Source organism: Mixophyes fleayi, chromosome 9 (assembly GCF_038048845.1).
Source record: "Mixophyes fleayi isolate aMixFle1 chromosome 9, aMixFle1.hap1, whole genome shotgun sequence".
Lineage (NCBI taxonomy): Eukaryota > Metazoa > Chordata > Amphibia > Anura > Limnodynastidae > Mixophyes > Mixophyes fleayi.
This window is the reverse complement of record NC_134410.1, coordinates 119,676,218-119,700,631: the sequence shown is the minus strand read 5'-3', so window position 1 is coordinate 119,700,631 and position 24,414 is coordinate 119,676,218. Positions and strand designations below refer to the sequence as shown.

At 42.5% G+C, this 24,414-nt stretch overlaps 1 protein-coding gene across 8 annotated transcripts in view; it reads left to right on the top strand.

Annotated features, from left to right (window-relative positions):
• The window catches only part of TSC1 (TSC complex subunit 1), a 33,649-nt gene that overhangs the window by 5,540 nt on the left and 3,695 nt on the right, over positions 1–24,414 (top strand). For 3 of the 8 annotated variants that reach the window (XM_075185296.1, XM_075185297.1, XM_075185298.1), the window contains exons 2-22: positions 7,409–7,602; positions 8,260–8,292; positions 9,264–9,367; positions 9,590–9,742; positions 10,184–10,328; positions 11,474–11,628; positions 12,577–12,650; positions 13,803–13,966; positions 14,186–14,292; positions 15,391–15,514; positions 16,034–16,146; positions 16,227–16,287; positions 17,183–17,275; positions 19,012–19,555; positions 20,724–20,753; positions 20,857–20,900; positions 21,685–21,851; positions 21,929–22,111; positions 22,248–22,358; positions 23,135–23,257; positions 23,461–23,648. In XM_075185296.1, coding sequence (XP_075041397.1) covers positions 7,491–7,602; positions 8,260–8,292; positions 9,264–9,367; positions 9,590–9,742; positions 10,184–10,328; positions 11,474–11,628; positions 12,577–12,650; positions 13,803–13,966; positions 14,186–14,292; positions 15,391–15,514; positions 16,034–16,146; positions 16,227–16,287; positions 17,183–17,275; positions 19,012–19,555; positions 20,724–20,753; positions 20,857–20,900; positions 21,685–21,851; positions 21,929–22,111; positions 22,248–22,358; positions 23,135–23,257; positions 23,461–23,648 — 2,828 coding nt within the window. In that variant the 5' untranslated portion in view covers positions 7,409–7,490. The remainder of the gene's footprint in view (positions 1–7,408; positions 7,603–8,259; positions 8,293–9,263; positions 9,368–9,589; positions 9,743–10,183; positions 10,329–11,473; positions 11,629–12,576; positions 12,651–13,802; positions 13,967–14,185; positions 14,293–15,390; positions 15,515–16,033; positions 16,147–16,226; positions 16,288–17,182; positions 17,276–19,011; positions 19,556–20,723; positions 20,754–20,856; positions 20,901–21,684; positions 21,852–21,928; positions 22,112–22,247; positions 22,359–23,134; positions 23,258–23,460; positions 23,649–24,414) is intronic. The other 5 variants (XM_075185299.1, XM_075185302.1, XM_075185303.1 and 2 more) reach the window with 5 other exon arrangements.

The following is a 24,414-nucleotide window of genomic DNA, read 5'->3' as shown; positions in this document are numbered from 1 at the left end:
AATTACTGGCTTGGTATGCTTGTGTACATATGATTTCACTAACCACTTAGAGTAAATTAATTAGCAATGTAATTATTTTTAAATATTTTTCCTTTTGGATGTAAGAGGGTTAGCAGTAGAGATGGTCACTGACCCCCGTGTTTTGGTTTTGGATTCGGTTTTGGATCTGGATTACCGTCGTGTTTTGGTTTTGGTTTTGGTTTTGCAAAACCTCCATTGCGTGTTTTGGTTTTGGTTTTGGTTTTGTTTGGTTTTGTTTTGCTATTTTTTGGGAAAATCCATGTTTTTGGGCCTAAATTAACCCAATTTAGTGCTCCAACTGTTTTAGAGACAAGTAATCTAATTGTTGAGGTAATAAATCATCCCAAAAAACAGTTTAATTCTTCGTTGGTAGGCCTATTCTACACACAAAACAGATTGTCTTCCTCTCCATCTATGCATATTGGCAATGCAGCCATCGTCTTTGAATGTATATTACACCCTACACTTATAGTTAAATATGTAAAGAAATGGAAAAAGCCAGTTTGGTTTCTGTCTCTCAAGGCCCCCCTCCACTTGTATAAAATACCAAAAAATTCAGCCATTATAGACTGTACAATATTAATTGACATGGAGAAAGCCAGTTTGGTTTCTGTCTCTCAAGGCCCCCCTCCACTTGTATAAAATACCCAAAAATTCAGCCATTATAGACTGTACAATATTAATTGACATGGAGAAAGCCAGTTTGGTTTCTGTCTCTCTAGGCCCCCCTCCACTTGTATAAAATACTAAAAAATTCAGCCATTATAGACTGTACAATATTAATTGACATGGAGAAAGCCAGTTTGGTTTCTGTCTCTCTAGGCCCCCCTCCACTTGTATAAAATACTAAAAAATTCAGCCATTATAGACTGTACAATATTAATTGACATGGAGAAAGCCAGTTTGGTTTCTGTCTCTCTAGGCCCCCCTCCACTTGTATAAAATACTAAAAAATTCAGCCATTATAGACTGTACAATATTAATTGACATGGAGAAAGCCAGTTTGGTTTCTGTCTCTCTAGGCCCCCCTCCACTTGTATAAAATACTAAAAAATTCAGCCATTATAGACTGTACAATATTAATTGACATGGAGAAAGACAGTTTGGTTTCTGTCTCTCTAGGCCCCCCTCCACTTGTATAAAATACTAAAAAATTCAGCCATTATAGACTGTACAATATTAATTGACATGGAGAAAGCCAGTTTGGTTTCTGTCTCTCTAGGCCCCCCTCCACTTGTATAAAATACTAAAAAATTCAGCCATTATAGACTGTACAATATTAATTGACATGGAGAAAGACAGTTTGGTTTCTGTCTCTCTAGGCCCCCCTCCACTTGTATAAAATACTAAAAAATTCAGCCATTATAGACTGTACAATATTAATTGACATGGAGAAAGCCAGTTTGGTTTCTGTCTCTCTAGGCCCCCCTCCACTTGTATAAAATACTAAAAAATTCAGCCATTATAGACTGTACAATATTATGAAAAATGGACAAAGCCAGTTTAGGGTCACTCTGTCTATGACACCCTACCCTTAAGGATAAATTGCCCTAACAGCAGCCTTTCAAGATGGTATGTGATATGGAAATGCCACAAGTCCCTTTCCTCTTTGGGGGTAGATTGCACCCTACACTTACATAGAAAGTTTTAAAAAGATGTTATCGGCATCATCTTCAGCTTCATCCTCACCCTCATCAGTGTTATCGTCATCATCACAGACTATCAATTCATCGCCGCTTGAATCCGCCATTAGAGAACAGTCAGTGCTTGCATGTCTTGGATGGTGAAGGCCTTCCTCGTGGAAGATGTAGTTCATTTTTATAAACATCATTTTCTCCACATTTTTGGGAAGTAACCTTCTACGGCGATCACTGACTAAGTTCCCTGCTGTGCTGAACACTCGTTCAGAGTACACACTGGAGGGTGGGCAGCTTAGGTATTGCAAAGCAAGTTTGTACATGGGTTTCCAAATAGCTTGCTTTTCTTCCCAGTAAGGAAAGGGACTGTCTGACATTTCCATATCAACTACCTCTTGAAAGTAATCCTCCACCATCCTTTGCATGTTTATACTCATATTGGATGGACTTATGGGCAAAGTGACACTTTTTTTTGAAAAATCCTTCAAACCAGCCCAGATGTTAAATTGTTCTCGTCTGCCCCCTGTGTCTTCCCTGCTTCTTTTTTGGAAATTTAATTTTTTACGAGCAACAGCTTGAGAAAGTGAAGGAGGACACGTCGTCAAGCCGAGGCCCAGTTCAGCGGCCAACTTGCTGAGCAATAGCTCCTTGCAAAAGTTCACATCTCGCTCATTTACAAGTAAAGACTCAATGTAGGTTTTAAACCTTGGATCAAGCACAGTGGCCAAAACGTACTGATCCGAGTTCAAGATCTTAATAACTCGAGGATCATTGTGAAGCGAATTAAGTACTTGATCGACAAGGCCAACATACTTTGCTGAATTGCTTGCTTTCAGCTCCTCCTTCATTTTCTCAAGCTGCTTTTCCAATAGTCTAATTAAAGGAATGACTTGGCTCAAACTAGCAGAGTCTGCACTGACCTCACATGTCACAACTTCAAATGGTTTCAGCACCTTGCACAGCACTGAAAGGATTCCCCACTGTGCAAGAGTGAAATACATCCCCCCTCCTTTCCCAATGTCATGACTTGTGCAATATGCTTGGATGGCTTTGCGCTGTTCCTCCATCCTCTGAAGCATGTACAGGGTGGAATTCCACCGAGTTACCACCTCTTGCTTAAGTTGGTGGCAGGGCAAGTTAAACTGCTCTTGGAGCTGCTGTAATCTCCTACATGCTGTGGCTGAATGCCTGAAATGGCCTGAAATTTTACGGGCCACCGAAAGCATCTCCTGCACCTCACGGTTGTTTCGTAGGAAGCTCTGCACCACCAAGTTGATGGTGTGAGCAAAACAGGGAATATGTTGGAAATCACCCAGCTGTAATGCTCGCACTATATTGTTGGCGTTATCTGAAATGACATACCCTGGGGAGAGTCCGAGTGGTATAAGCCATGCATCAATCACATCTCTCAGTTTGCGTAACAAATTGTCAGCCGTATGCCTGTTAGTGAAGCCGGTGATACAAAGAGTGGCCTGCCTGTGACAAATGTTACGTAGTGGTGTACATGCTGCTGCTGTTCCTGCTGGTGAAGGTGAATGACCAACCCAGTGGGCTGTCACAGTCATATAGTCTTTGGTTTGGCCACTTCCACTTGTCCACATATCTGTGGTTAAGTGAACAGTGGGCAGAATGGCATTTTTCAGCGCAATCTCTACATTTTTACACACTTTTTGGTATAGTTGTGGAATAGCTTTACGGGAGAAATGGTGTCGCGATGGAATTCTGTAACGCGGACACAAAACCTCAATTAACTGTGAAAAACCAGCTGCGTTTATGGTGGAGATTGGACGCAGATCTAACACTAACATTGCAGCCATGGCGTCTGTGATTCGCTTGGCGACTGGGTGACTGCTGTCATATTTGCTTCCCCTCGCAAAGGATTGTTTCACAGTTAATTGCTGAAATGTAGGACTGCTCATTTTATTCACCTGCCTCTGGGATGACGATTCACCCCCAGCAGCAGCAACAGCAGCAGCAGGACTAACGCTTTCTTCAGAGGAATCAATAATAGTGCCGGAGTCATCCAGCCTTAAGTGGGATGCCGGGCTAACTCCGAGCGCTACTGAGGATATTGATGAGGATGGTGTGGTGGGTGTATTTTGTGGCCGTCGGTATGTCGGTGAGCGGAGGGTCTTAGCTGATGAGGGAGTGCTTGTATTCTTTTGGGAAGAACTTTCAGCTTTTCCCAACACTTTGCCATGAACTCTCGTTAAATGGCGTAACATAGACGAGGTTCCAAGATGGTTAAGGTCCCTCCCTCGACTGACTGTGGCTTCACATACACTACAAATGGCTATACAATTGTTGTCTGGATTTGGGTAGAAATAATTCCACACATAAGAAGTGGATTTTTTTGTTTTATGCCCAGGCATGACAATGGCCTTTTTCTTGTCACGTGCCAGAACTGCTGCCACTGGTGCAGGACTTACACAAACAACCTCATCCTCATCAACATCCTCATTAGCGCCCTCGTCGCCTACACAAATCTCCCCCTCATCCTCTTCTAATTCCAAAGTGGCATCCTCAATTTGGGTATCACCGGCTACACTCGGGCTATTAAGGCACACATCAGCAGAATGCTCACGATTAGACATCCCACTGTTGGATGGACTCTCCACAGGGATTGTTGTCATTTGTGAATCAGAGCAAATATTCTCCTGTAATGCCTCACTGGTATCTTGCAGCTCAGCTTTGACGCGTAACAGTAGTTGTGCACCAATTGTAGGCTGGGTAACTTTTTGGGATCTGCCACTAATAGCCAAAGGTGAAGGCCTCATTCTCTCTTTGCCACTGCGTGTGTAGAATGGCATGCTTGCAATTTTTTTTTTATCGTCACTTAACTTTTGCTCAGTTACACTTCGTTTTCGCTTCAATACAGTAAATTTTTTTTTGGTTTTTGTTTTTTGCACTAATTTGAAAACACTCTGTTGTTTGACATCGCCTTGGCCAGATGACGTACTGGGAACACTAACATCAGGACTGGTGACAGAACCTGGTTGCTCATTTAGATCATATGTGGACTGCTTTGAATCCATTGCGTAGATACTGCTGACAGATATGACTTTTGACAGCCAGAAATATTAATGCACAATTAGAGAGGACACCCCAAAAACACTGAGGAGTGCTAACATTTATTGAGTAGATACTGCTGACAGATATGACTTTTGACAGCCAGAAATATTAATGCACAATTAGGGAGGACACCCCAAAAACACAGAGGAGTGCTAAAATTTATTGAGTAGATACTGCTGACAGATATGACTTTTGACAGCCAGAAATATTAATGCACAATTAGAGAGGACACCCCAAAAACACTGAGGAGTGCTTAAAATTATTGAGTAGATACTGCTGACAGATATGACTTTTGACAGCCAGAAATATTAATGCACAATTAGGGAGGACACCCCAAAAACACAGAGGAGTGCTAAAATTTATTGAGTAGATACTGCTGACAGATATGACTTTTGACAGCCAGAAATATTAATGCACAATTATGGGGGACAACCCAAAAGCGCTGGGGAGTGCCAAATATGAAGAAAAAATAATAAACCTCTATCCTCCTCTCTGCACTAGCGATTTTGGTTAGAGCAATTGCAAGAACAATATTGTATTCTTTCTCTGTCCCTGCTCTAATTAGCCTATGACTACACCCTGCTCTCTCCCTCTGTCAAATGGCGATGGATTGCTGTGGAGGCGTGTATTTATAAAGTTGAAGTATCGCGAGAACCGAGTCCCGAGATCCGACGACGTCACAATGACGTTCGGCCTCGATTTGGATTCGGAATTGGCGGGAGAGTACCGAGCTGCTCAGCTCGGTACTCGGATACCCAAAGTTCGGGTGGGTTCGGTTCTCGGAGAACCGGACCCGCCCATCTCTAGTTAGCAGTAATCCCTCCTTTAATGTAATGTGTTTTAATGTGAAGACTAACAGGGGTTTCTCTGTATATTCAGAGAACACCTGTGGAGGATGACCTTTAGAATGTTTTAAAACTGTCAAAATATCTTATTGGTTGTATTTTTGGGTTGTCATTCCATTTTAAAGAGCATCAGTTGTGTGTACACAGGTGGCAGTGGTTTTGTAGGCTGAACTGGTTTATGAAAATGCAATCTATTAATTCACCAGTAACATTACTGAGGTATGAGACAGGCAGTGCCTCGTGCCTCTTGCCTTATTGGCTGCTTCTCCGGTGAGCAGCTTTGTTGTTGACAGTTGCTTTCCTGCACTTTGGAATCGGTCTACAAGCACTGACACATTTGCTTTCTGTGGTAACTACTTTGTGTGTAATACAGGGAGCCTTGTGTGTGTCTGACAGTAAAACAGGTCTATTTGCCCTGGAGAAGGAAACAAAATAAAACCAGTTCTTTGGTGTGGACATGGTACATGTACTAACAATGCTGTGTCAGTGACCAGATTTCCTAGCCTCTCAATGACACATTTTCTTACCCGAGGGCATTAGCAAATCTTCAGCTGTTTGATGCTCTGTCTGAATGATCTTTGACAGGACATGAAAATGCCTTGGTTAATATGTATCCTAATTACAAAAATATTACACCACTGTCAGCCTGTGAACAGAACTACTTGTACATTAGGCGTTTGTGGCTCTTTAAAAGTTTATATTACTGTATTTACTTGGAGGTAGAATGTGCCCATTTTTAAAGGTTTTTGTTGTTGTGGTCTCCCTCACCGTTTCAACAAGTAAACTTTCTTAGGCCTCATATCCAGTGGGCTCAAACTTGTTTCTTATGGTTTCTTATTTTTTTAACAGTAGTTCAGACCTGGCCAACCTGCAACTCTCCAGGTATGAAGCTACAAGTCCCAGCATACCCTGCCAGCTGTCGACTAGCTGTCTACTGGCAAAGCATGCTGGGGTTTGACAACACCTGGAGAGCCACAGGTTGGCCAGGCCTAGACTAGTACAAGTCACAAAAACAGGCCTGCACATGGAATCCATTGCTTCCAGTGACATCACTTATAATGCACTGTCTGCTCCATTCAGTGTATTAAACACATGTTAAAAATATATTGAGGTTAATGGAGTTGCTGCCGTTGACCTCCCGAATATACGTAAAAACAAGGTAACATCAACACTTGCATCGAACATGTGGTTTTACTGGTGCCTTAAACTTGCGCTTTTAAACTCTAATCAAATGCATATGGATGTGAGGCCTTAGGAGGTGGAGTAAACAGACTATAGATTTGGCGCAAGCACATTCAAAGACTTAGTGGTTAAAGTGCAGTATATCCTACATTGCTTGTGAATGTCCGTCATCTTTACTTCAGGAACCGCATATTTCATAGATATACACCTGATTGAGGCAGGGACTGCAAGGATTGTAAACATACTTGCAGAATAAAACTGAATCTAAATGACTGATTTGTGGAGCCTTTTGTTAAGTAATAGAAGATTGTCCTCCTATTGAAAAGCTGTTGTGTCCATAATTAATTTCTTTGAAGTACCATGCAAGTAGTCTCACTTTTTGTTTTGGACTATTTAATAATACTCATATTGACCTGAAGAGGCTGTTGGACAAGTGTAAGAGCTGACTTGTCAAAGCAGGAGTGCAACAATTCCATCTAAACAGAGGGCCCCCCAAAAGTGCTGGCAGTATTTTTATTTAATGCCTCTTATAAGTATCGAGCCCCCTTGTTTTGTTTTTTTGTTGATGTGCAGAACTTGTGCTTTACTTGAGAGCATTTCCCCTATTTGTTTGGTTTTGTAACTTCCCTGGGTTCTGTTGTATCCCTGCAGTTTGGAGGAGGCACAGATGAGGACCTTGCTGTGACCTTGAACCTCCGGAGCCCTGTGACGGCACTTGAACCTACACTGCAGCATGGCCCATCCAATGAATGTGTTGGAGCACCTGTACCTGCTCGAGTCTCCAGACCTGCAACAACTGGATGAAATCCACAGGCTTATAAGAGATCACCTAAATTCAGGTACAGGTATGCACCAGTCTGTGAGAGATGTGACCCGGAGGAGTCTGGTCTAGAGCAGTTTCTTAAACCTGGTCCTCAGGGAGCCCTAACAGTGCAGGTTTTCCATATCTCCTTGCTTTAGCACAGGTGTAATCATTGCTGTCTGACACATTGTAACAGATCCACAGGTGGTGTAATTATTTCCCTTGTCTCCTGGAAAACCTGCCCTGTTAGGGGGTCCTGAGGACTGGGTTTGAGAAACACTGGTCTAGATTAGAGTCTGCTGCCTGATTGCTCTAGTGGGCCAATTTCAGTGACTGAGGCAGTCTGTTACCTAAATTCTGTTTTGCTCCCGTCAAATTATTGTATGTAGCAGCTAAATTGGTCACGGCCAGGTTGCCTTGCAGTACCAGAGCTGCCATATGCTTAGTAGAAAATGTAATTAAAATCTCTCCAGATATTTCCTTATCGATAGAATACTAAACATAAGATTATAGTGATAAACATTCTACCATCAACAATGGGGTAGCTGTAAGCTGGTGTACAGAATGGGACCCTCTTATTCCTGGTGAGAAGACTGGCCCCTTTTGCTGAGGACTCATCTAATATGTTGCTGTCTCTCTTTCCTACTTCCTTGTTCCCTTTTTTTTCTCCTCATATTTGGTTGTCTTTCTGATCTTCGAGGCCTTTGTCCTACAAAGCGTACAGAGGCAAATGGTAATAACATTCTCAGTTTATTTTCAAATGGCTTATTACAAAAATTTAAGTCTGACTCCAATACAAACTTAAATGATTATAAATGACTTGTATAAGAAATGTAGCAAATTCATATATTCTGGAAAGTAGGGATTGCCAACTTACTGCTGGCTCTTGGTCACGTAAACGGTGTGTATGCCACGGTACACCAAAACTGCTTCCTTATCAGGAGTACACAGCGGTAGAGGGTCTGTAAAGCCAATCTTGTGCCACGTTTATCAACACGTGGATTGTTTTGGAATGCATTGAATGGGGCAGCGTGGTGGCACAGTGCTGGGGTCATGAGCTCTCTTCCAACAAGGGCCCTATGTGCAGATTGTATGTTCTATCATTGTTTGTGTGGGTTTCCTCCTACAGTCCAAAAGCATACTGGTGGGTTAATGGGCCTCTGACAAAATGGAAATGTGTGTTAGGAAACTTAGGCTGTAAGGGGGGAATTCAATTACCCCGGAATTTGCGCGGTGTTAAAACAATTACCGTTATTACGGTAGTGTTAACCCAGCTTTCTGCTCGCAGCTCGAGCAAAAAGCCAGCGTTGAAACTACCGTAATAACGGTAATAAAGCACAGGCCGCATTACTTTTACCCGTAAGGCAGCCAATTGAATCCCCCCCCCCCCCCCCCCCCTAAGTTCCAATGGGGATTTGAATGATTACGTTTTTTTTCTGTACAACAGTGTGATACGATTGGCGCTACATAAATAAACTATGATAGTAAATTGGAAGTTCCTGGTACTTTTATTTTTAACTTTTGCATAAATATTTAAGCTTTGTATAAAAAAATCTCATCAAAGGGGATAACTTGGCTCCAGAACCGAAATCTGCTGCAGTGGGAAATTCCCTCGAAAAATTTACTCAATTCACTTTTGCAGCAAATTGAATATTACATGTTGAGCAAAATACAAATCATTACGACTTACTGTCTCTATCATAGACCGCTCCCCAGTCCTTGTGAACAATCTGGTGGATCATTACCTGGAAACCAATTCTGAACAAGCAATGCTCGTCCTCTCTATGGTACCTGAGCCTCATGACAAGGTAAGGGATGAATCTCATGTACATTTTGGGCTCTCCATATTATCTTTATGTTGCTGCAGATGACTGTAGTTGGTGGTGATCACCACTAGGGGGGTAGCACAAGTGTCCGTTGCTCCACTTATAAATGTTTTCATCTTACAATACGGAGTATGTCCGTGTAACAAATGTGCAAATCCTGTTAAAAGATCATGTTGTGAAATGCTCTCCTCTCCTCTGTGACAGCACCTATTGGACAAGATAAATGAGTATTTAGGTAAAGCAGCTACCCGTCTAACAACCTTGACACTACTGGGCCATGTGATTCGTCGTCAGCCATCTTGGAAGCACAAGTTGTCGCAAGCACCCGTCCTGCAGTCCCTCTTAAAGTGTCTTAAGGTACGTTTTCCATGTAGAGCTGTTGCCGGATCCACTGACAACTCCCAACTTAGTGAGGGAATCTTCCTTCTCGTTCACCAAGGATGGTCCTCTCATTAACAGCAGTGTCAGATGGATGATATTAGAACCCTGCAGTTGTCAGGAAACCACGGTGGTGGTAGGTGAATACCCTCTCTAGACAGAAGCTCCGCTCATTATCGGGTTATTCTCATACTTGGAACCTATTGAAACTAACTTTCAGCCTATTAAAACTAGCTTGAACCTGCTCCGTTTTGCTTTTCACGCCAACGGCTGCTAACAATTGAAAATCTTTCACTACTCTTGCTTACAAACCTGTAGAGTATAGAAATGTTTCAGTGCACAGTCCAACCTAGACGGGACAGAAAGCTGGAAGTAAAACTGCAGAAGACACCTGTTTACACAGTTTGTTCTGCTTTACAGACAGACACAGATGTTGTCGTTCTCACCACTGGCGTCCTAGTGTTAATTACCATGCTGCCAATGATTCCACAGTCCGGGAAACAGTATCTTCACGAGTTCTTTGAAATATTTGGCCGCCTGTCAGCCTGGTGCTTGAAGAACCCAGGTGAGACTTTCCACTCTCCCTCCAGGGATTTTTGTGTGTAATATGGATATAAAATTGAGACATCAGAAATCTGCTATCTGTCTATAACTGCCACCCATGTGCAATACTATGTTTGAAACACCAATAACTTTGTTGTGCTCCAAACTTATTTTGCTGCAAATGTCTTGTGAGTTCCCTGTGTATGCACAGAGTACCCTGCGAGTTCATGTCCTATAGCCTGGCACAGGAAATACATTCTGCCCTAGCCAAGTGGCATGCTGCCACTTTCTAAGTTTGCAGTTGGGAACGGATTGCTAAGATACTATACTCCGGCTTTTAACCTCAAGCACTAGCAAAATGGGCAGGCTAGCTAGACTTGTATTCTCTTCGATGATCAAATTCTGTGTTTTGATTTTTTTAAAAAGCTGAAAGGCTTCAGCTTTCAAGTAAAGCTCTGAAAGATAATCATGCCGTTTATATTTGCTGAAATGTGACCTGTTGGTAGTCATTATCTGTGTAGATTTTTGCTTTAACTGGTCCTCCTGGCTGTTTATGCAAAGTGACCAGTGGTCTTTACTGATAATACTGTCCCGGTTTTTTAAAAAAACATATTGCACTAATATAAAAGAATGAAATACCACAACCACACTCTTAGCTTAGTAAAACTGTCCAGCGTGCCATCTGTTCAGCCGCTTATATATGTTTAGAAAGCTGTTTAGAGAGCACCAATCTGAAATGAGAGTGGAGCAATAAATAGAATCCGGAAGTGCAATAAAGGAAGGATTGGCTTGTAGTCACCTAGGTAACGGAACTCTTAGACTTTTTGCCCCTCCCGTTAGTAACAGTGATGAAGGAATTCCTCTGTCGCCGTTTCGTCTTTAGCAGTGCAGCCATCGATAGTTCATGTTTTCTATATACACTTGTAGTATTAGGTTTACTTTCCTATTGTGCTATAATCTGCACCCAACAGAATCTTAAGTGGTTGTAAATAGAGGTCTTTGTTGTGCACTTTGTGCTATTTTTATGTAGGAGACCTTGATACAGTACAGTGTTCTGTTTAATCCAATGCTTCTACTAGAACTCTTCCCCCTCCCCCCCCCCCTCCCCTTGATATTAGAGAGGGTTGCGCATGGATTAATTGGGACATCTGTTTCTGCTCTTGGCAGGTCGTGTAGCGGAGACTTGCCTCGTCCATCTCCATGCCAGTGTGTACGCCCTCTTCCACCGCCTCTATGGGATGTATCCGTGTAACTTTGTTTCCTTCCTGCGCTCTCATTATAGTATGAAGGAAAATCTGGAGACCTTTGAAGAGATTGTGAAGGTAAAAAGGACGTCTTAAGTGCGCGGCTTTTTTCTGCCATGGAGGTGACAGACAGGGATGCTCCCAGTCTATTGCCTTGAAGTTTAAAGTAACGTTACGTTGTTGGCAGTCCTTTAAGCGGGTATGATGATGGACTGGCAAATAGCAGTTGAATGATGATGTCAAATGGTTTTGGTCTGAGAAAATGTAAAATAAATAAACCAAGACATACTTACCTTTTGCTGGTGCAATATGTGACCATTAAAGCCATTGGTGGACCCGTTGAACTTAATATTGAGACCACCTAAAGCTGTCCTATCTCACGGAGCAAAGCATCTGTGTCTAACTGAGGGGAGGGCTCAAATGACATGTGAGTCTTCGGTGTCCTTTGGCACTGCTTCACATGGGTGACTTTTGATGTAGTTGACTTTATACATATAAAACAAATTTATTTTTTTCTTGTACCCCCGTTAATCTCTATCTCTAAGAGGTTTTTCTTTAAGTCTCTAATTGTTGACATTGAGCATTTGATATTTATTTTCAGGGCTGTCATCCTTTTTAAATGTTCATGTTGCTTCAGTGTGTTTGTGTTGTGTTTTTTTTTTTTAAATTTAATATAGACCTCTAGACTGATCTGATCACCACCGACATTGTTTCTGGGAGTTTATTTTTGTGTGCACCTTGGCAGGATCTTCTTTCCCAATCACTTCTATATATACTTCAGTAAAACTGTTATGAATTTGAAATAGTTAGACTTGGTCCCCTAACCGTAGACCTGTCCTTGAGCTCTGACTGTCGTGTTTTGTTTTTGTCTTGTTTGTTTTTTTTGTTTTTTTTTGGGTGCAGACCATATGATTGTTTTATGAGACCACTGTTTAAGTTCTAAGAATTTACTGCAGTTCTTTAAATGTCTACCTTTTGTCCCCTCCTCCTAATTCCACACCTCTCCTTCATCCCCCTTATCCTCAGCCAATGATGGAACATGTGCGAATTCATCCAGAGCTGGTTACTGGTTCCAAAGACCATGAACTGGATCCGAGCAGGTACTTGTTCGTCTCCAGGAATATTTGTCAGCTTCCTTCTTAGGGAGTCGTTTAGCTGGTGTACAGATAACGGGTCACCAATTGGTTAAGAGGGTGTCATGGGTTTGTGTATAGATAGCCACATGGGAAATCTGTAATAGAGAATGAGATGGAATAAAATATATACATTGTTGGTCTTTCTGTAGTGCTCCCTACTCTTCCTTATGCTGTGCTTCACCAATCCCTTTAACTGACAGTTTAAGCCTTAAAACCATTGAGTACTAAATGTTCTTTTGCCAAGACAAATAATTGTTTATATGTTACATGTATGTGTCTATAGCAGATTAATCTGTATTACTGACCTACATAGTGAAAGTATATACATAATCTCTTGCTTTGTTATAAGCAGGGCCTATGTTGTACCCTAAACATGATTACCTACTCACCTGGTATTTCCGTGAGGCTCCTAAGGAGTAGGCTTCATTCTGGATCCTGGCGTCCTCTGCATTACATGGCAGGGGCCACTGTGATGTCATAGCGTCACACACCCCACCCCTTACGCACGTGACAGCTGGCCTCTTGGGTGTGTGTGGGGGGGGGGTTTTGAAATTGGGAAATGAGCCACTGAGCAATCTGTCGCTAATGAAGATTTTGGTTTTTCTGGTTCTGGACACACAAGTCTACATAGGTTCCTTTTTATATTCTTTTTCCTTTTCAATAGGAGTTCACTTAGGCAACCTTAAAATGTACTTACCACATATGCACAGTGGTGGCAGTAATATTCATGAGTTATTGGTTTCCTGTTATAAACGGTTCAGCACCATTGTTCCGGTTAGACCACCCGCTAGTAATGTCTAATATCCTCACATACTGCATATACATATATACCTTTTTTTTTTATTTTCTTTGGACTGGGGTGAGAAGGAAGCAATTAACACTCCTGGCTGCTCATTGATTAAACAAACTCTCCGCCCCCACACATGTATTTATCCAAAAATAAACTGATGCAGTTGAAACTGGTGACATGAGAAGGCCAGTTACGTATATGTGAATGACATGAGAAGCCATTCCTCATACATATATTTGTTTTTATTCCCGAGTTCAGTAGTGCTCTCTGTATATAGGACTGAAGTGTCTAGCATTCAGTTCCCATGTCTTCTGATCCTGACGCAGGTGGAAGAGGTTGGAAACTCATGACATTGTTGTAGAATGTGCCAAAATCTCTCTGGACCCTAATGAAGCCTCCTACGAAGAAGGATATTCTCCCCTCTCTACCCGCCTCTGGCAAAGGCAACAGGACACAGCCCCTAGCCCTTTCACTGAGACGAGCAACTATGGTATGTAGCTGTTCTGCTTATTCAGGTACAAGTCTGCTAATGGTCATTTATCCCTGTCCTGCATTGATGCTTTCAATCCTGACTGTTCTAGCAGCTGCGTAATGTACATTCCTGGTATTTACAAAGGTTTATCAACATATAATTAGGAAAAACTAACCTTTCTTTTGTTTGTTTGTTTTTTAATCCAATTTTTTTTAACTTCATGCTCTTCTTGTTTAGGAAGCAACTACTCCACGCCCTTTTCCACTCCTAGGCCGTGCTCACAGGGGCCCTTGCTGCACTATATCGGTGTTCAGACTCTCTGGGTGCAGGCAGAGATACCACAGGTAAGCGGTGCTAGTATTATGTGGAGCTAGTATTCATCTGTGATAGCACCTGTATCTGGTGCTGGAATTGTGTTATACAGTATTGGCCAGCTGCTTCAATGAAATCTGATCATTGGTGTCATTGGAAATCTTTCCTGGATGCAAAATAAAGTGTAAATGGTTATCGGCAATGACCATTAACATCATTAAAAATCGGGGAACTCTAATTTGCTGATTAAGTCACTTTGTCAATATAATGGAGAATCGTAGATGAATAATGGGTGATTCAGTGACTAGCAATGTGCACTATTCCGGGTCCTACGGTACCCCAATATTACATATTTTACTACGCAGCTCTAGGAATAATCTGCAATGCTTAGCCGTGGTGTGCCTTGGAGACCACTCTGTCATTCCGCTGCACATCGCTAATAAATTAAATGGCAAAATGGGGTTTAACTTCACCTCCTGCATAAAAAAACAAACCAGAAATAAAGAACAATGAACCACAGCCGGCAAGAAAGACTGCACCTTATGGGCCTTCCTGGGAGGATTGGTTTGTGTCCTTCATTGTCTATATTTTCTAATGGAATTCTGAGGAACTACATTTATATAGTTGTACATATTAAAGATTCTGCTACCACTAGTGGTTAATTAGCCAATAGGAGCACCTCTCGTGGGTGTTAACTCGCCACAATCTGTGCCTCAGCCCCCCCCCAGTATATTGAAGCACTGCAATTTCTACAGATGAGACTGCTCGTGGCTGCCTGTTGTGCATGAATAGTACAGAAATGTGTCTATCCCAGAAAGTAAACAATATTATTAGTTGCTTAGGACATAAGTGACATTTGGTTAGTGTCCCTTTTGTTAGTAAGGGATGAGGATGAGTTTTCTTCCAGATACAGGGTAGTATTAATATGGTCTGTACCTTTTGCTGAAGGAACGGTTTTCTTACCCTGAAGTTTATACGGAATGATTGTGTGCATCTAGTGGGCTGTATAATCCACTATCCTGCATTTGGTGATGGGTAATTTGTCCCCAACACACGGTTTCTTCTGTTGTGCTGAACACCACTTTTTGTCCTCATGAAATATAATTACTGTCCTTGTGTTGATTATCTAGGACTCTATTTGGAGCCCTTCCACCTTGTGCGGTATGACCACACCACCCAACTCTCCCATCAGTGCGCATCCGGATACATCCCTGCCTGCTTCCCGTCCTCCCAGCAAAGCTCCGAGCACACCTGGTAGGTCTGGAAAGGAAGAGGACCTGGCTACATGGTGTGGTAGAGCTGCAAAGTTCACTTATTAACACTTTGTTTCACTATAATGCTAGCTAGACATATGTATTGATTGTGTTTGTATTTCCATAAATATTGTGTAATCTAATGGGAGGACTCTTGCGATAACGGCTGAGTGGAAGGTTTCCTTGCAACTTATCGGACCTCTTCCAGTCCCACCAGGTTCTCCCATGCCATTAGTCTTTTCCTGCCCACCTGCCACCTTTCCTAGCTCTTAGAGTTCTGTATTTAAATCAAAATTTAAAGACCTCTGACCTGATGACAATCCTCGACCTGGAAATACAACTGCTTCTGATGGTCCTCATTGCTGAAACGCTACAAGTGGCTTGTATAGTACTGCTGTGTCCTGTGTTCCCGGTGGATTAGATAGACGTAATGCTAGGCAGTTCAGAGGTTGTGTAACTTGATGAGCAAATCTTTCCTTACATTTACGTTAAACCACACGCACTTAATTTTATTTCATAGGTAATAAAGGAACTCCAATGGGAACACCAGCAACCTCCCCTCCTCCAATTCTCAGTTCCGATGACACAACGAACGTCGCACATGTCCCATCCACTGCAACGCCCCCCAGAAAGGCAAGTTATGTACATGTGAATATAGAACTTGGTTATCCTACTCTGCCACATACAGCTGACCTGCAATTTTCACCTAACAGAGTGAATCCTCTAATCAGGAGAAGCTCAAGCAGCAGCTCAGCAAGGGAGAAAAGGGCTCTGGTAAGTTGCTGGTGGCCACTTTAGACATATTTTTGTGCGCTTCACATTTTGGCCACTGGAGGGAGCTTGGATACTTAAACATTTGTATTGGTGGGGGGAGTGGATGTGTGGTTATTTTTGTTTTCTTGTCTTCTGTCTATTTTTTACTTTTTTACAGTTTTCAAGATACATTGTATCGTCTGTAACCTAGCGTGAGAGGGCACACATGCATGGCAACAGTTGCCACATTAAACACTACTCAAAACATGCCACTGTAACTAAATAAGACTCGCTCATATAAAAGCAAGCAGGGCATTGAGTTTATTGCAAATGCTGATGTGTGTAAATGGATCCTGGATTACAGGGATGTGTTCATACTGTTTATAAATCTGTAATTCGAGCGTTCAGGAAAACCGCAAATGTTCACCCAGGTTAAGACTGATTTAGATTGGCCGTGGGACAATGACACGCATCCACGCTTCTAAAGCTATATCTCAGACACGGGAGCCAACACTGATCTATAAGTCTTATATTGTGCACCTCTTCTAGAATAGTCCTTTTATCTATAAGGTTGTAGGGGGACCATTTGGGCTCTTTTAAAATGTAGCTATTGCCTACACGTGGCGGATGGGGTAACTAGGAAAAGCAGACGTCTGAGACGAGAGTTACAAAGTGATGTCAGCTACACCGTGGAAGCAGCCTGAACCCACAAGTGCTTTTCTAAAGGTTTTCCAGGTACACACTTTGCACACGGATATTTAGAGCCCTAGTTTAAGCATAATACTGGACTAAACTGCTGACATCAGCTCGTTATAAAGAGATATAGGATGAAACCTAGCGTTTGTTACGATGCCGTTGCTATGGTAGAAACGAGTGTGCTTAGAGATATAGGATATCTTCCTTTTATTCCCCACAGATGACTCTCCCAAAATTGTGAAGACTGTGTCTCTGAGTGAGCTTCCTGCGGTTATAGGAGTGTTGGCTGCTGACCCCAACAGCACAGAAGAAGGTGAGGGTAGCTCATTGCCTGTCCTGACCTCTAACTTCAATGGGTTGTTAAAGTCCCTTTCCCCCTATTGCCTAAAGGTTGCGTTTGTGTCCAGCCAGCTTGTATCTGCTATAGCTCTGCTCAGAGTAATACAATCAGTGTTCCTCTTCAGTGGTGTGGAGGGCTGGGTGGGTTGAGACCTCAATCATTGTGAGCGTTTTTGTTTTGTTTAAATTCTGCTGAAGTGTGTCTACGGTAATTTTTTTATTTTATTTTTTTTATTTTTTTTTTAACAATCATTTTTAATCCTGTCCATTTAGATAATGGATTGCCCTTTGGCTTGTTAAACTTTTTTTTATGGGAGGAGACGTGTAGATCCAGACCGTTCAAAAAAGTTTCACTTTCTGGTGTAGTGTTTTTTTAAAAGGAGTTTCAGACTGCAGATATTTGGACATTCATAAATGTGATCAGTTTAATAAAAAATCAATAGGTGTCATTTTTATTGTACAAATTGATTTTACTTGGCTTGTTTAGCCAGTTTCTGGCTGTGGCGAAGTAGGGGCCATTTAACATGAATGATATGCAGCAGAAGTGGGTTGCAGAGCAATTGCCTGATGTCAGGGGCTGATCCTACTCGCCTCAGCCCTCCTTAGTGGTATCCATAGGTAACTGGGATCTGGAGCAATGGCTCTCTCTGTAACATACACCCATGTTGTGTTTGAATGTTTACTGACCTTATCTTCCTTTCCACCCATCCCATTCCCCTTTAATGATTCTTTAACATCTTCTTGACTGACTATTTTTAAGTGGCGTTAATTGTCTCCTCCTTTAGGAACAAAAAATAAAGGTAGGTTGTGTAATGAACAGGTAACTTTAGCTGCAAATCCGAATTGGTGACTGGGATCACGGTGAGGGCTCAGTGGTCACTTAAGTTGACTTTTTAAAAATGAAAGAAGTTTGGAAATGAACATTCTTTAGAGTCTGCGTGTTCACTTATACTTGTACAAAAACAAGCATCGGAATCCCTGTATTAACAGTGTATCAGTGAATTGTGAACTCGAGACTTTGCCTTTACATAGTCCTTTTGTATTTATTTTTTTGTCACTTTACCCCATTGTTTATACAAGCAAAGACCAACAAAACTGGGAAGGAATGATTACATATCTAATAGTGTAAGTGGATTGGTTCTTCGTTTAGATCAAATTATGGAAGTATCCATCATGTTGCAGTTGCCTAAATTTTTTTTTTTCTCAACATTATTTTATACATAGACTTGTTGGTGATGGCATCTTTTTGTTAAAGGCCTCCACTGTATTGGCAAAATCTTCTGTTCTTGGTACAAGCAAAGAGGTTTTTCAATAGTTTTTGATGCAGCGTGTCCCTCTCTTCCATCCTAAAGAATGAACACGTGTCGTTGGTTTTGAAAAAGTGTGAAAAGTTTTATTAGTAGTTTCATATATTTGAATGTATTGATCATCTGCCTTTTTCATGCTGAAGTATTTTTATATTGCACATTTTCTATTTCTGGCCAGGGAGCGTATAAGTGAGCACGTAAAACATGTTGACATGATTGAATTGAGTGTTCATTTTCAAACTTTCCAAACTCTTGTTCCGTTTGACAAGACTTCAGGAGCTCACGGTTTCACACAGGCTTGGATTTTGCACCCATGTATACTGGAGGGGGAGGGGGAGCATTGTTTTGCACATAAGAATTTTAAGGTCTATGTTTTAAGGACATGATTTTATTACCCCTCCAGCTGCTATATCGCAGGAGCTGTCTCAGATCACCACGTCTGACCACGAGCATGCTGTGCGTCGCGGAGGCTTCGATTCACCCTTCTGTCCTCGGTGTGACAGTCAGCCCACTTCTCAGAAAAAGGTGTCCACTTGTAATGCCCCCCAAAACTTTGATACCCCGACTGCTGACAAGCTCCGCTATAATGGGTCCCAGGACTCTTCTTCTAAACAAGCATTCACCCCCATTGAGCCACCCAATGGCAAGGAGAATGTCCACTCAGGGAAGCCACAGACTAATGACAGGAACATCCTCACCCCAAGTCCTTGCAAAACTCAGGCCCACTGCAGATCCTGTTTCAATCCTGTCCCCTATGAGCACCTCTTTGAGCTGGCCCTGCCCAAAACGGCCAGCCTCTTCATCTCCAAAAAGTCAGAGGAGCTGTACAAAAAATTCAAAGGGAGCAGCGAAGAAACCGAAGAAAACAGCACATCCATCTCTCCTGCAGAGGTCCTGGACCGGCTCATACAGCTAGGAGCGGATGCACACACCAAAGAGCTGAACAAGTAAGGCACCCTGCTGGTTAGGCATGGTATTACAGGCAATATTGGTACTGTGGTTCTGTTGCGTCTTTAAGCTTTAGTACTTTTGTCTAGTCTTGGTTTGGTCTACCAAATACAAGAGCCAACAAGGTGGAGTGAGGTGATGACAAACTACAGGTTTTTGTGGGGTTTTTTTTCGTTTGTTTTTTTGTTTCATAAAATAGGATATTTTAGACACTAGTTTAAAGGAACCTTCACCATACTTATTGAGCCCCGACCGTTTGTGGAATGCAGCTGTCCAACATAAGCCCTTGTATTGGCAGCTGCTGTTTGGATGGAGCACTGGCAACGTTTGTCCTGGTGGGCCTTTTGTTAAATAGCGATCTAGGTGCAAACGTCCTTGGAGGAATCCAACCCACAGACCAAGATGACGTTGGCTCCTAATCAGACAAGTGCCAGCTGTATCGCCACTCAGTCTGCCCTCTCCTAGTTCCATTAAAGTGTGAACTCTTATAGAACTTTTTATTTTTCAACATTGATATCTAGCATAGAGTGTGTTGCCTCTGCTGTTGTCTTAAACTGTATCTTGTATATCTCTCATCAAATGTTCCACCTTGCCACGTCAGTATGGTGCTTTTCCTCAACAAAGCTGTGTGAATACATGTTTGAAGGCAGGTATGCAGGGTAGCATGTAACAGTCGTGGATCCTGTCGAAACTCTCAGCCCAGAATTTGAGGGCCTAAAATATGACCACATGCGCCTGGGATCTCTCCACCTTTATTGCAAACTGCTAAATTATTTGCTTTTTACTTCTATTTAAAATACAATGCCACACTACAAGGAATCCAGCACTGTTTATGAATAGGGCATCACACATGACACAAATGTATTGTGCACAGAACTTGGCACACATCTTCCTTTATTAATTGCATTTTATTTTTTGGGGGTACCTGCTGTGCACCTCTTAGCTGGTAGAAGTTCTGCTTTCTTGGAATATTTGCCCCTCTTTTTAAGCAGTTAACCTCCATCATTACCCCCTTAAATCGCTATTGTTCACGGCCATGTTTTCATGGTGAGAAGCGATGGCATTTGCAGATATTGACAACTGTTAATATCTGTTCTTCCTTTACACTTACACAAGCAGTGTCCCATAAATTACTGTATATTTATGTCCATATTCCTCTGTACACAGGATTCAGAGATATCTTCCTGCAAGTGACAAGTGAGTTTAGGAAAATCTAATTGGTGGTGGTTTTAGAGTCTGAGGTGAAGGATCTAATACTGAACGCTTACCCACATGTAAACTGTCCTGTTTTGTCCCACAGGTTGCCTTTACCCAGCAAATCAGCTGATTGGACTCATTTTGGAGGTAGGTCTCATTTACATGTGTTGATTGGGGATCCAAGAGGTCTGGAGCTGCTATCATTATTAAAATAGTCATTTTTCTTGGAAGCTTCCTCTCTGTCCCAAATATTATCACACAGCAGCTTTGAGCTAGGGGTTTGACAGCGGTATTGTCGTGGTGACTGGTGCAGAAGTGTAAACCCTTCATTCTTGTGTTCATGCAGTATGAATAACTATCCCCTGGCAACGATGGTGACTGGAGCTAGGGGCAGCAGTCATTACATGACTTACAATAATTTGTATCCTTAAAACTATGAGCCAAGTAGGCACTTAATCAAGAATTACCCCGGCGTAGCTCTATTATAGATAATTGGGATTAGTTGGACTTGCTAAATTAAACATACCAAACAATAGTTACCTACTATATGAATGAGCTCACAGTAAGGAAATATAAAGCCTTGAGAATATAAACTGATTCGTTTATGGAATATTTTAGATGGGATTGTCTCCTACACCCAATCGGTAATAGGGCACAGATGTGTGTAACCTACTTGGTTCAGAAAAGAGATCATGCTGATCGTGAATTGTTAGATCTTACCCCTTCCTAAATGTATTTGCTTTGGGGTTTTGTTCTTGGCTAATGCACAGGTAAAGTACTATGTATTACATCGCTAAAGGGTTTTCTCAACACAAATAACTAACCTGTGTGGAACTTGTCTTAGCAGCTGCTGAGCCACTGCTGGCTGACTTGTAGTACAACACCTCGTCCTGTTATGCTGTAGTCTCTAGACTTGTCTTGTACTTGTCAGGTTCTCCTCCAACCGATGAGATCCACACCCTGCGAAACCAGTTGGTGCTTTTACACAACCAGCTTTTGTATGAGCGATTCAAAAGGCAGCAACACGCCCAGCGCAACCGGGGCCTCCTGCGCAAGGTGATCAAGGTGACGACACTCGAGGAGCAGAACGCTGCTATGGTGAGTGATCTGTCTACATCCTTGGGGGTGGGCCTAAGAAGGGTCATCGTCATAGGACTTGTTTCTTTTACCCGCAGAAAGGCCTGTTGAAGATGCAAGAAGTGGACATCCAGTCCATGAAACACAGCCTTGTACAGGAGCAGGCGCGGTACAGGAGGCTACAGGAAGAGAAGGACACCGTGGTAACCCAGCTTCACAGCCAGATCAGGCAGCTGCAGCAGGACAGAGAGGAGTTCTACAATCAGAGCCAGGAGTTACAGGTGAACACTAAAGACTAGTCTGGGAGACCCCTTGTAACAATCCACTAGTTAGATATCGGTCTCATCCAATGACTACAGATCATGTGTTGCTGATGTCCACAGTTCCTTACTGAGCATGCTCCCCCTGTATTGACAGACTAAGTTGGAGGATTGTCGCAGTATGATAGTCGACCTGCGGTCAGAGGTGAAGCAGGCAAACAACAAGGTGTGCAACACGGAGCTCCGACTCAGCCAAGTGTCTCAGAAGGTTAGAGCCGTTTAGTTCTATCTTGTTCTGCGTTTGTCCTGTAGCTTTAGTCAGCCTTTTATATCACATTGCTGCACAGCAACGCTTACATTCTAGTATGTTTGTGTCTGGGACAATGACTATGTTTTATAGGGGCTCTCCACTACGTATAGCAAATTAAGGAGCCTACATCAGCTGAACCGTAAAGTGCTCAATCGTAGAAAACTAGTTGTGAGCTGTGGACAGACTTTGTATCGGGTAACGTGGTTTATGTGAGGCAAAGATGAGTATTTTTCAAGAGTGGAAGATGACACCGATATACGCTCAGTAATATAAACGATAAGCATCCTAATCCACTAATTAACAAATAATTGGGCATTTTTCTATAAGGAATAAAGCGTATACTAGAGTTGTTTTTGCACCTCTACTTATCTGCTGGAGAATCCAGCTAACCTTTATCCAAGTGAGTTGGAAAAGCTACCAGTCTGAGCATTTGAACCTGCCCCTTTCCTGATCACTACAACAGACATTAGCAGGCTGCAGCAGTCCTGATTCCTTTTAATACTTTGAATTCTGACAGTTTCATGCAGCATTTGAAATTGCTTACAGAGTGTACACGTCAATCTATGTCCATGCAAAATACGTTGCAAATCATCCAATTGTTTGCTTGGCAAATGGTGTACCCTTTCTAACATGTTCTGGTTGTATGAATAAAACTGCAGGAAATGCCACATGTTAATCTTTTTATTCATTTAACCTATTGCTGAGCTGTGTCTTCTGTGTCTTTATCCTTGAAGCTGTCAAACAGCGAGTCTGTGCAGCATCAGATGGAGTTCTTAAACCGGCAGCTTCTGATTCTTGGAGAGGTGAACGAGCTCTACGTGGAGCAGCTGCAACATAAAAACACCAATGCTGATAAGGTATTCTATTATCCGTTCACTTCTGTAGTGTCTCCTATTCTACATGGTGGTGCTGTTAGATAACCACTCTCGGGGGTCATGGCCGTGAGAGAGGTTGTAGCTGAAGGGCACAGTATTTAAGTCGCAGGACTGTTGCATTGATTTCCGCGACTCTCTGCGTTCCTATAGACATATTTCTCACTCTGGTAATGTGGTTCCTCCAGGAAGTGGAAATGCTGCAGGTCTCCTTCAAGAAGGAACTGGAAAAAGCTCGCTGCTTGGTGGCTCAGCAAAGTCAGAGGTTGGAGTGCGTTCAGAAACGAATAGCAGAGCTAGAGGCGCAGCTGACCAAGAAAGAGCTGCTCTTACAGGAGCAGAAGAAATTCTTGGAAGATATTAAAGTGAAAACCAGGTAACGTCTGACTATGGGGATTTGCAGATTATGAAAATATACCTCCATTTTCCTCTTCCCTGCCATTGTGAGACACTGTAGAAATGGAGCCGGGCCACTTTAAATCTGAAAGGATCTCCTCCCCACTATGCTCCTTCATCCATAGCATCCTCTGATTTGGTAAACTGTCTTTTGGAATAAGTCTTGGGGTGTAGCTGCTGAACTGTGGAGAGGAACGCTCCGAGTTGCTTTCCTATCCCCTTGGCAGTGAGCAGCTCTTCTCAGGAAGGGTACTACTGATAGGGGACACGCTGCCGGTGCAGATCTCCTTTTTGGAGTGAACAGCTTTTGCGTCCAGAGCAGCAGGTTGTAGTAAATAATACTGGATAGAGGAACAGACGCTGGGAACACAGAGCAATTCCTAGACAGGGCGGCAGTGAGCACGCTTCGAGTGTGGGGCGTGTTTTCTCCTTCTTGTGTTGGCGCGCTTTCCTCAGCGGAGAACGCCCTTTCTAAGTAGTCATCACTGAACTTCGTCGCTGGCATCAGAGCTATTGTGTTTCCCTCATCCTATATCCGCTTCTTAGACTGATAGGCTTATAGACATCCTCCCATTGGTTGCTTAAAGACCACCACTATTTCAGTGCCACGAGTGGCCTTGCTCTGTACAGTGCAGAGAAGTGTGATTTTTCTTCTCTGGTCTGCAATAGGCAGATTTTACAAAGCGGTTATATTTACTGCCTGGGTAAACAAGGCGATACAAAAAGGGGTGGTGCTATTGGACTCT